General features: G+C 45.9%; 1 protein-coding gene across 3 annotated transcripts in view; it reads left to right on the top strand.

Annotated features, from left to right (window-relative positions):
- Positions 1–7,540, top strand: part of LOC134880020 (fibroblast growth factor 12-like) — a 37,912-nt gene extending 30,372 nt beyond the window's left edge. For all 3 annotated transcript variants that reach the window (XM_063906679.1, XM_063906678.1, XM_063906677.1), the window contains exons 3-5: positions 1,339–1,442; positions 1,603–1,801; positions 3,162–7,540. In XM_063906679.1, coding sequence (XP_063762749.1) covers positions 1,339–1,442; positions 1,603–1,801; positions 3,162–3,304 — 446 coding nt within the window. In that variant the 3' untranslated portion in view covers positions 3,305–7,540. The remainder of the gene's footprint in view (positions 1–1,338; positions 1,443–1,602; positions 1,802–3,161) is intronic.
- The last annotated feature ends 4,719 nt before the right edge of the window (positions 7,541–12,259 follow it).

Here is a 12,259-nt window from a genome sequence, read left to right as displayed (position 1 = left end):
GTGGGAAACGCTGGGACTCACGTCTCCATAATGTCTGTTAGCAATAATAATATGGGGCTTTTATTTTGAAAATAATGCCTTTTCCTCATCTTTTGGTAAGGGTACGGTTACTCAATGATGCTTTTATTTTGAAACACAGGCCTGATCTTCAGCATTTTCTACAGACAAAGCAACACTTTGATGCTCTTATTCTGTACAAAATGCCTCATCTGGATCTATCTGTAAGGATGAAGTAACTCAGTGGAGCTTTTATTTTGAAAAAGCATGCACACGTGTTCTGTAAATCTAGGAGGCTTTTATTTAGAAGAAAATGCCCTTTCTCGATCTTCATTAAATGATACATTACAGGGCTTTTATTTTGAAAACCTGCCTCTTCCTCGCTTCATTAAATGATACATTACAGGGCTTTTATTCTGAAAACCTGCCTCTTCCTGTAGAAAAAATGGATAAAAACGATATTAACTTCTTTAAAAGTTAAAAGTGATTCAAATTAAATGTCTTTATTCCCTCTCTCTCTTTTCCTCCCTCTCTCTCTCTCCCTCTCTCTCTTTTCCTCCCGCTCTCTCTCTCTTCCTCCCTCTCTCTCCCTCTCTCTCCGTCTCTCTCTCTCCCTCTCCCTCTCTCTCTCTTTCTCCCTCTCTCTCCGTCTCTCTCACTCCCTCTCTCTCCCTCTCTCTCCGTCTCTCTTTTCCTCCCTCCCTTCCTCTCTCCTTCTCTCTCTCTCTTCCTCCCCTCTCTCCCTTCCTCTCTCTCTCCCTCTCTCTCACTCCCTCTCTCTCTCTCCCTCTCTCTCACCCCCTCTCTCTCACTCCCTCTCTCTCTCTCCCTCTCTCTCTCTCTCTCTTCCTCCCTCTCTCTCCCTCTCTCTCCGTCTCTCTCTCTTTCTCCCTCTCTCTCCGTCTCTCTCACTCCCTCTCTCTCCCTCTCTCTCCGTCTCTCTTTTCCTCCCTCTCTCTCTCTCTCCTTCTCTCTCTCTCTTCCTCCCCTCTCTCCCTTCCTCTCTCTCTCCCTCTCTCTCACTCCCTCTCTCTCTCTCCCTCTCTCTCACTCCCTCTCTCTCACTCCCTCTCTCTCTCTCCCTCTCTCTCTTTTCCTCCCGCTCTCTCTCTCTTCCTCCCTCTCTCTCCCTCTCTCTCCGTCTCTCTCTCTCCCTCTCTCTCTCTCTTTCTCCCTCTCTCTCCGTCTCTCTCACTCCCTCTCTCTCCCTCTCTCTCCGTCTCTCTTTTCCTCCCTCTCTCTCTCTCTCCTTCTCTCTCTCCCTCCCCTCTCTCCCTTCCTCTCTCTCTCCCTCTCTCTCACTCCCTCTCTCTCTGTCTCGCTCTGTCTCTCTCCCCCCAGCGCTGTTTAACCTGATCCCTGTAGGACTGAGGGTGGTGGCCATGCAGGGGGTGAAGGCTGGTCTCTATGTGGGCATGAACGCTGAGGGCTTCCTCTACACATCAGTGAGGACCTGTCTGTCTGTCTGTCTGTCTGTCTGTCTGTCTGTCTGTGTCTGTCTGTCTGTCTGTCTGTCTGTCTGTCTGTGTCTGTCTGTCTGTCTGACTTCCTGTTTCTGTGTTTGATTCTTCTGTTTACAAAAGTCTTTATTGTGTGTGTGTGCAGGATGTGTTCACAGCGGAGTGTAAGTTTAAGGAGTCTGTGTTTGAGAACTACTACGTGATATACTCGTCGACGCTGTACAGGCAGCACGAGTCGGGCCGGGCCTGGTTCCTCGGACTCAACAAGGACGGAGTCATCATGAAGGGGAACCGGGTCAAGAAGACCAAGCCCTGCTCACACTTTGTGCCTCGACCCATCGAAGGTGCGCACACACACACACACACACACACACACACACACACACACACACACACACACACACACACACACACACACACACTTAGAAGAGGATTTATTGTCACATGCACACAGCAGAGCACACACAGTGAAATGTGTCCTCTGCATTTAACCCATCCTAGTACTAGGAGCAGCGCCCGGGGAGCAATGGGGAGGGGGGATTGGAGGTGTCCGGTGCTTGCTCAAGGACACCACAGCAGGGCCTAGGAGGTGAACTGGCGACCCTACGATTCCCAGTCCAAGCCCCTACTGACTGAGCCACTGCTGGACACTTGAGGGAACTCACCTGAACTCACCATGAGTTTATTGCCTGCAGCCCCTGAACTCACCATGAGTTTTAGGCCTGCAGCCCCTGAACGCACCATGAGTTTTAGGCCTGCAGCCCCTGAACTCACCATGAGTTTTAGGCCTGCAGCCCCTGAACGCACCATGAGTTTTAGGCCTGCAGCCCCTGAATGCACCATGAGTTTTAGGCCTGCAGCCCCTGAATGCACCATGAGTTAATCAGAAGCCCCTGAACTCGCCATGAGTTTTAGGCCTGCAGCCCCTGAACGCACCATGAGTTAATCAGAAGCCCCTGAACTCACCATGAGTTTTAGGCCTGCAGCCCCTGAACTCACCATGAGTTTTCGGCCTGCAGCCCCTGAACGCACCATGAGTTAATCAGAAGCCCCTGAACTCACCATGAGTTTTAGGCCTGCAGCCCCTGAACTCACCATGAGTTTTCGGCATGCAGCCCCTGAACGCACCATGAGTTAATCAGAAGCCCCTGAACTCACCATGAGTTTTAGACCTGCAGCTCCTGATAGCACCACGAGCCTCTAAAGGTCGCGGTGTGTTTGGGTGCGCTCAGCAGAGGTTGTCCAGCAGGAGCTCTAATTTCACCGATGGAGGTTTAACAGGACCTGTCAGGATCTGCTTACCCCCCCCCCCCCCCCCCCCCAGGATAATGCAGAGTGCACGTTGAGTCCAGTTCACAGAGAGGGTATGGAGCAGAGAGTCCTGCAGCCAGAGGGGAGTTATAGTACAGAGTTACTGCAGAGGGCAGGGAGGTTCTGCTGAACCTGTCCTGGAGAGGAGCTGGAGCAGTCTGTTGGAGAAGGAGCTCCTCCTTTGTATATCTTTATACTTGTACATATATTTGAAGGCTTTGATCTATATATATGTGCAGTACTTATACACACAGTACGCATCAAGAGGCTGATATGAAGGAACGCAGTAAATATGAATAACAGTCGCAGGTGAGAGGCTCTGAGCTTCTGAGTAACTCTGCTCCTCCTCCTCCCCCTTCTCCCCCTCTTCCTCCCCCTCCTCCCTCTCCTCAGTGTGCATGTACAAGGAGCCGTCGCTGCACGAGCTGGAGGAGAAACTCCTGAAGTCGTCGAGGAGCCCCACGATCAACGGGGGGGAGCGGCGGGTCCTGGAGGAGCAGGAGGAGGAAGATCTCACAGAGCAGGACGGGTCATAGCCTGCAGCGCCGCCTACATGAGGAGCAGGGAGGGAGGAGGGGGAGAAGGGGGAGGTGAACTCCCGTTGTAACCCTCCCTCTCTTCAGCAACAACCGCACCGATGACCACGACAAAAAAAGAAGCTAAAAATCTACAACAAAAAAAGAAAAATGTTCATGTTTTTGCCGGGGGGGGGGTGGGGGGGAGTCTAGGGACCAGCACTGTGAACCCGGAGACTTTAGGACCCTGAGGCTTCATGTTAGAAAGGTACAGTACGGGCCCCTCGTTATTACACAGAGCCAGTTATTAGCACGATTAGCATTAGTTAGCATCTGCAGACAATAGCTCAGACATCAGTTTTGGACTGGTTTTGGACCAGGGGGTTTTGGGGGTTATTGAGGATGCTGAGTCCATTTCTGAGGGTCCTAAATGTCAGTTTTCACCAGAAGGGGGCCCTAGCTGTTCTCAGGGGGCTGATGTTGGATAAAAAGAGCACAAGACAGACATTATTACCTCTAATCTGTCCATCCAGAGTCCCCTTGATCTCACACAGGGATGTGCTGGGGACCCCCCACCCCACCTCCTATACATTTCTATCATGATCTTTGGGGTACTCGACATCTCCGGGTTCACAATAGGACTCTATGAGCTAGCCCACAGACGAGGAGGGGGCTCCACGGGGGGGGGGGGGGGGGTGTAATAATCAGGACGTTGATGATGACTTACATTTTATGCAAACAGCCTGCTGGCTATCACTCTTCACGCTGAGACTCTGAAGCTTTAAGCCATGTAGAAACCACCTCACCTTCCACACGCTTCTTCTTCTTCCTGTCCGTGATGTTCTGTCCAATCAGAGACAAGAGTTTCTGTTCGTGCCACATCTTCTCGGTTTGGTTGTTTTCTTTCGGGGATGCAGATGCTGCCGATAAACAAGTCCCAGAGGCGGAGGGATACGGAGAGCGGTAACCTGGTTGTAGATTCCGTTCGGCTGGTTTCTAGGAACCTCCAGGAGCAGCTTTCCTGCATGTGTTAGCATCATGCATCAGATTTTACTCTGACTTCCTTCCATCCGGGCAACTCCTCTCACTTCAGAGACGTGATCATAGCAGGTATAAATCAGACATCCTCTGTCCCTTTGTGTCCAGAGCTTTAGATGTTGCTGAACTTAAAGAGGTCCCTCTTTCTTTGTCTTTATTTGCACTTTCTTCACAGAAGAATTGTACTTTAGGTTGATCACTTAATAAGCACATTATTTACGGCCATTAGTGTCCTGTTTTCCATCAGGATTTATTACTTATTTCCCTGGAAAATCCAAAAAATACATTGAATTTTGCCTTTTTGTTTTGTGTTACATATCAATGAACATATTGAGAGGAAATAAAAAGGTAGGAACTGAAAGGAGAAGGTGAAGAACAGAAAAGATAACGATAAGCATGAATGATAATTATGAACACGTCATGATGTTCTAAAGATAATAAAGCTGATGATTTCTGCCTGGAAGGAAGAAGCTCGCTCTAAAATCTGATGATTGATTAAAAAAACATTGATTTTGAGGAATGTGAAACTAGCTCCGTCTCCGTGCTGCGTTCAGGGACTCAGCAGGTCTGCATGGTGTTGAATGATTAACGGAGTCACACTCAGCGGATGCTGGGGATATTCATGTGTTCACACAGCATGTTTCCACGAGCCTCATACCTGCACATAAACACCACCGGATGGGTTTGGGGTCGTTTTATTTTCCAGATTTGAAATGTGTGATGCAGCCGTCACGCTGCGCTCTGATTGGTGCACTTTAAAAAAAAAAAGAAAGAAAAGGGGCGGGCACATTTATCCCGCCTGTCAATCCCCAATTAATATCACAGCAGCTTCCTGATTGATTTGTGTCACAGCGATTGTGAGATTTAATAGATATTCTATTTTGAAATTCCGTCAAAACAGCGGCACGTCATCAGCGTAGCGGCTCATTGTGTTTCACTGATGGACTTAAATCTCCGCATTAACCAAATATTAATATTTTTAGCTCACAATGCAGGTTTGATTATTGATTATGGGCCCAGATGTATTATTTGTAACTCTGTAGGACCCAGAACAGTCTGTTGTTAAAGGTTTTAAGGTGCTTTCGGATCATATCTTGCAAAAACATGTCATGAGGCATTCAAGAAACCTGGGAATCCGGACGCTCTCTGCCTCAAAGAGGACGCTGATGCCATGATAGAAAACTCTGAAATAGTTAAATTGTGGAAAATGATGTTAACGTCTTAACGAAGAACAAATTAAGACATAACTCGTGATAGGCAAAGGGGCGGGAGATCTCTAAGCGGTTGACCAATCACTACAGAGCTGGCCAGCTAACCAATCAGAGCAGACTGGGTTCTGGTTGAAACCCTTCAGACTCTTTTAAATCACAGTTTTTAAAGAGTGTTCCTGGCCTTGGCGCCCTCTCCTGGTCCGTGAAGTGTCAGGTGTCGGCTGATTGGAGGATTTGGGGACTTTATTCTAACACTGCCCTGCTTCGTTCAGACGAAGAGCACTGCCCTGAAGCTGTCTCACTGCGACCTCGTCTCCACCTCCCCCTCCTCTCACCTGGAGGAGAAACATGTAAACTAACACACCGCCCCTCATTATAATCTGCCCAGGAACAACTGCAGTACCGTCCTGTAAATATTAACATTATTATTCAGATTTATTTTTATTGTGAGACGAGGCGCTGCACTGCCCGACCGTCGCCCTGCAAAACCTCCTTCTTCCTCCTCTCTCTCCTTCCTTCTCCTCCTCCTCTTCCTCTTTGACCCTTTATTCCTCAGAAGTTTTCCAAAATCATCTCCCTCATTTTCCAGTTTACAGAGAACAGGCAACCTCCACCTCCTGTTTCATCCACAGCGTTATGAAATCACTGCCTTCCTATGAGTAATAATAAAGTGTTTAAAATATAATTTCTTTAAAAGCATTTTGCCTCAAATTGTTCCTCAGGTCATCGCCAGGAAACAAAAATAAATAGAAAAATATTCTAAATACATTTTGATTCAAATGAAGTTCGACCCCTGCACTCATTTTTCAGGAAAAAAAAAACATGATCAAAAAGGAATTTAAAGCCACAGTTGTTATAATTAAGATTCATTATTTGCATGAGGGATAAAATATAAAGCAAACTGTTGAATAAAATCAGATGAAATTGGAACTGAACTGGTGCATTAGAGCTGCAGACTGGTCCCTACTGGATTGTTGTTTACTTGTGAATTCATGCAAAGATGCTTTTTGGGAAACTTCGTCACCTCCAGTCAGCCGACACAGGAAACCTCCAGAATAAAAGATTAAATGGGGACTTTTATTTTGAAAGGGTCCTTTATTTTGCACGCGGAGAAAAACTAAATCATGGCGGCGACATTATTTGATGAACCTGCTGATCCTGCCGCCTTTTGAATTCAATACATTAAGGGGGGCGGGGCTACAGAGCTCGACTCTTATTGGCTGCCAGGGATATCATTTTTTTTTGTTGGTTGCAAATGGACGGACGGATGGATGGACTGAAAGAAAAAAGAACCAATCAAAATCCACCGTACTGCCTCTGAGAAAGTCTTCCAGTTCAGGGTTTTCGGGGTCGGAGCGACGCGGCTATTCAGCGTTAGCTCCTCCGGTCCGAAAGGGACGCTCAATGTTTGTTCATGTTTGTGAAACCAAAACACTTGACAGGAATGTAAGGAGAGTCCCCTCTACCGCTGCCTTCAGGCCCGGCCAGGAAACCACGTTAAAGTCAGCTTCAATTTGAACCAAAACACTTTAAAGGTATTTTCAGAATATAGTTTCACAGACTCTTACTCTCAATCTGACACACTGATCTCAAAGAGTTTCACCGTGACGCCCAGATGGATGCTGATTGGTCCTGGGCGTGTATTTACGGTGAGTCTAGCGCCCCCTGAAGGCAGCATCAGTGTCTGGGAGGTGGAAAGAGTAGAAAGGACTCTCTGTGGTTTCAGAGTCAGCAGCAGGCCGGGGGTCAAGGACCTGGTGATGAGGGTCAGACCCTCAGACCTGCTGCTCTCTGAAACTCTCTCCAAAAACTGAACGAGGCTCGGCCCGGTGCAGAGCGAGGATGTCCTCGCCCGGCGACAGCAGGACGAGCCGTTTGAAATGTTGTGTTTGCACCTTTTTCTGAGACACCTTCATATAGCCGTCATATATTAGAGGAGAAAAAAGTCATTGCAGAAACGCAGCAGGATGAAAACGATTCTTGAAAAATAAAAAGAATATAAAAGCTTCTCAGTCCGCCTCGTCTTTCTGACTTCTGTTGCCTTATAACATGTGAGTTATCAAATCAGTTACAATCAGAGGAGGGAAGCAACTAATTACTCTGTAAAGTCAAATGTACGGTATACTTGTTCTTTACTTTGACTTGTGTTGCTTCTGTGTACTTCTACACTTGATCTATCCCTTTAGTTAGTTTACAGGTAGAAGACATCTTGCTGTTTCACAATAAAAGCTTTAACTTGACTTCCCAGTTAAGCCCTTTAGCTCCTTCACAATAAAAGCCTTACATTAACTTCACAATAAAAGCTCTGCTGCTGGGGATGTTGGGGGAACACAAAGCATGAATCAATAAGGTGACATTGTTTTGCTTTTATTGTGAAGTTGGAGACGCTCCTATATTAATAACAATGAATCTATCGTCTCTATTGATTTAATATTGGTTAATTATATTTTATTCAATGTGTAATTTGCCAGTTTCTTCCTCCAGAGTGATCCAGCAGGTGAACATGCAGACGGCTGTGCCGATGGACCTCCTCTTGTCTCAGCAGCAGAGGCGTGTTTCTGTGTCTCGTTAAAACTGCATGAAGCTCTGACGCCTTCGGGTCGTTAGAGCCGTGTGGGAAGTGGAAACCGTGTATTTACTCAGAGAGCTTTTAGTCTGCTGTGTGTTCCACTCTGCTGCAACAACACGCCTCTCAGGAGGAGCTGCAGCAACACACACACTCCTGACTCTCTATCCGCTTTTATTGTGAAGGAAACTGCGCTCAGGATTCATCTGCAGGTTGTGCTTTTATATTGAGATGCATACTGACAGCAGCAGTTTGGGTGGGTTTTTAACCTGGAGTTCCGACTGTATGTTCTGACCAGACACATGACATACATCCAACATGTGACCTCATAAAATAACATACAATATGAGCAGCAGGAGAGGACTCTTTAAAGTAGAGACACTACATACTGATATACACCTGAACATCAGCAGGAGGGGACTCTTTAAAGTAGAGACACTACATACTGATATACACCTGAACATCAGCAGGAGAGGACTCTTTAAAGTAGAGACACTACATACTGATATACACCTGAACATCAGCAGGAGAGGACTCTTTAAAGTAGAGACACTACATACTGATATACACCTGAACATCAGCAGGAGAGGACTCTTTAAAGTAGAGACTCTACATACTGATATACACCTGAACATCAGCAGGAGGGGACTCTTTAAAGTAGAGACACTACATACTGATATACACCTGAACATCAGCAGGAGAGGACTCTTTAAAGTAGAGACTCTACATACTGATATACACCTGAACATCAGCAGGAGAGGACTCTTTAAAGTAGAGACACTACATACTGATATACACCTGAACATCAGCAGGAGAGGACTCTTTAAAGTAGAGACACTACATACTGATATACACCTGAACATCAGCAGGAGGGGACTCTTTAAAGTAGAGACACTACATACTGATATACACCTGAACATCAGCAGGAGAGGACTCTTTAAAGTAGAGACACTACATACTGATATACACCTGAACATCAGCAGGAGAGGACTCTTTAAAGTAGAGACTCTACATACTGATATACACCTGAACATCAGCAGGAGAGGACTCTTTAAAGTAGAGACACTACATACTGATATACACCTGAACATCAGCAGGAGAGGACTCTTTAAAGTAGAGACACTACATACTGATATACACCTGAACATCAGCAGGAGAGGACTCTTTAAAGTAGAGACACTACATACTGATATACACCTGAACATCAGCAGGAGAGGACTCTTTAAAGTAGAGACTCTACATACTGATATACACCTGAACATCAGCAGGAGAGGACTCTTTAAAGTAGAGACACTACATACTGATATACACCTGAACATCAGCAGGAGAGGACTCTTTAAAGTAGAGACTCAACATACTGATATACACCTGAACATCAGCAGGAGAGGACTCTTTAAAGTAGAGACACTACATACTGATATACACCTGAACATCAGCAGGAGAGGACTCTTTAAAGTAGAGACACTACATACTGATATACACCTGAACATCAGCAGGAGAGGACTCTTTAAAGTAGAGACACTACATACTGATATACACCTGAACATCAGCAGGAGAGGACTCTTTAAAGTAGAGACACTACATACTGATATACACCTGAACATCAGCAGGAGAGGACTCTTTAAAGTAGAGACACTACATACTGATATACACCTGAACATCAGCAGGAGAGGACTCTTTAAAGTAGAGACTCTACATACTGATATACACCTGAACATCAGCAGGAGAGGACTCTTTAAAGTAGAGACACTACATACTGATATACACCTGAACATCAGCAGGAGAGGACTCTTTAAAGTAGAGACACTACATACTGATATACACCTGAACATCAGCAGGAGAGGACTCTTTAAAGTAGAGACTCTACATACTGATATACACCTGAACATCAGCAGGAGAGGACTCTTTAAAGTAGAGACACTACATACTGATATACACCTGAACATCAGCAGGAGAGGACTCTTTAAAGTAGAGACTCAACATACTGATATACACCTGAACATCAGCAGGAGAGGACTCTTTAAAGTAGAGACACTACATACTGATATACACCTGAACATCAGCAGGAGAGGACTCTTTAAAGTAGAGACACTACATACTGATATACACCTGAACATCAGCAGGAGAGGACTCTTTAAAGTAGAGACTCTACATACTGATATACACCTGAACATCAGCAGGAGAGGACTCTTTAAAGTAGAGACTCTACATACTGATATACACCTGAACATCAGCAGGAGAGGACTCTTTAAAGTAGAGACACTACATACTGATATACACCTGAACATCAGCAGGAGAGGACTCTTTAAAGTAGAGACTCTACATACTGATATACACCTGAACATCAGCAGGAGAGGACTCTTTAAAGTAGAGACTCTACATACTGATATACACCTGAACATCAGCAGGAGAGGACTCTTTAAAGTAGAGACTCTACATACTGATATACACCTGAACATCAGCAGGAGAGGACTCTTTAAAGTAGAGACTCTACATACTGATATACACCTGAACATCAGCAGGAGAGGACTCTTTAAAGTAGAGACACTACATACTGATATACACCTGAACATCAGCAGGAGAGGACTCTTTAAAGTAGAGACACTACATACTGATATACACCTGAACATCAGCAGGAGAGGACTCTTTAAAGTAGAGACTCTACATACTGATATACACCTGAACATCAGCAGGAGAGGACTCTTTAAAGTAGAGACACTACATACTGATATACACCTGAACATCAGCAGGAGAGGACTCTTTAAAGTAGACTCTACACACTGAAGATGTTAACCGTTGAGTTATATTTCGGCAGTAAATCACTAAAGGTGATTTTGTTCTAATGTGATGTTTTATTTTATATATTTAAACGAGGTGTTGGTGAACCTGGGAAACCTGGGGAGAAACTTTATGGGTATGAATGTTTTTCACGATACCAGACTCAGTGGTACTGCGTGAGACAAACCCCGACAGAAGGATAATTACATCTGATGAAAGTGGACTTCTCTAATTAATGTTTCATAAATATGTTGCTTCGCCACGAGCGAAGGAACGGATGAATCTCTTCCACCGTGATGGTTTGCTCCGTTTTTGGGATCAGATCAATGCTACCCTCTGTCCCACCCCCACTGCCTCCTTCTCCTCCTCCTCCTCCTCCTCCTCCTCCTCACATGGTCCCTCTGGTTGTTACTTCAGCCCCTGGTTTTCCCTCCTTAAAGCTGCTATCTCTGCCTCCTCCACAGAAGGTTCCTTCACTTGTTGCTGGATTTCCTTCCTCAAGGCGGCCATCTCTGCTTTGTGCGACTTGAGGAGCTTCTCATATTTCCGGTTCAGTTTCTCACTGTTTCTGAGCAAGACCTTCTGGTCAAACTCCAGGGCTTTCACTTTCACCTCATTGCTAACTCCTCCCGCCTTCATCGCCTCGTTCTTCTCTGCCACCTCCACCTCCAGCCGAGTCCTTCAAGTCCTCTCCTGCTCCAGCTGCAGCCTCAGCTCCTCCTGCTCTTTTCCCAGGAGCTGAAGCTTAGCTTTGCATTGGCAGGGCTGAGCTCTCCCTGCTTGCTTCTCTTCCCTCTCGTTCGTCTCCTGGTTCCTGTAGCTCTCCTCGGTTGTCTCCTGCTAGTTTGCTCAGCAGCTGCAGCGGCTCCACTTCCTGCTCCTCTCTGTGTTTCACATCCATCTCTGCGGCGGGGATGGACCTCTCAAAGGACTTGTGGCTAAATGTGATTGTTGGACTTCAACTTCTCACTCACAAGTCCATAAAGTGGTGTTCACCTGTGAAGGCTGAACTTTAAACTAAAAGATAATATTCTGCTGCTGTTCTGAAGTCTATACACCTGGCTCTGATCTAAAACAGGTCCCTGTCCCGAAGACCGCTCACCTGGGTCAGGGCCCTGCAGGATCAAAGGATCAAACATGACGTCATCACAATGAAGGAATGAAAAATATTAAGAAAACACTTCTTTTTTTAAACTACACTTCCTACATTTCCCAGAATCCCCCTTTCCTTCAGACAGCTCCGTACAGAGAGAAGGCACTGAGAGGGACTTTACACACAGTGCACAGCTGGAACTGAAATATAGGTAAAAGTCACAGCTTATTGAACAACACACCGATTAAGTGCTTTCCTCGGTGTGTTGGTCAATAACACAGCTGTCACGT

Source organism: Eleginops maclovinus, chromosome 18 (assembly GCF_036324505.1).
Source record: "Eleginops maclovinus isolate JMC-PN-2008 ecotype Puerto Natales chromosome 18, JC_Emac_rtc_rv5, whole genome shotgun sequence".
Lineage (NCBI taxonomy): Eukaryota > Metazoa > Chordata > Actinopteri > Perciformes > Eleginopidae > Eleginops > Eleginops maclovinus.
This window is presented reverse-complemented; position numbering and strand designations above follow the sequence as displayed.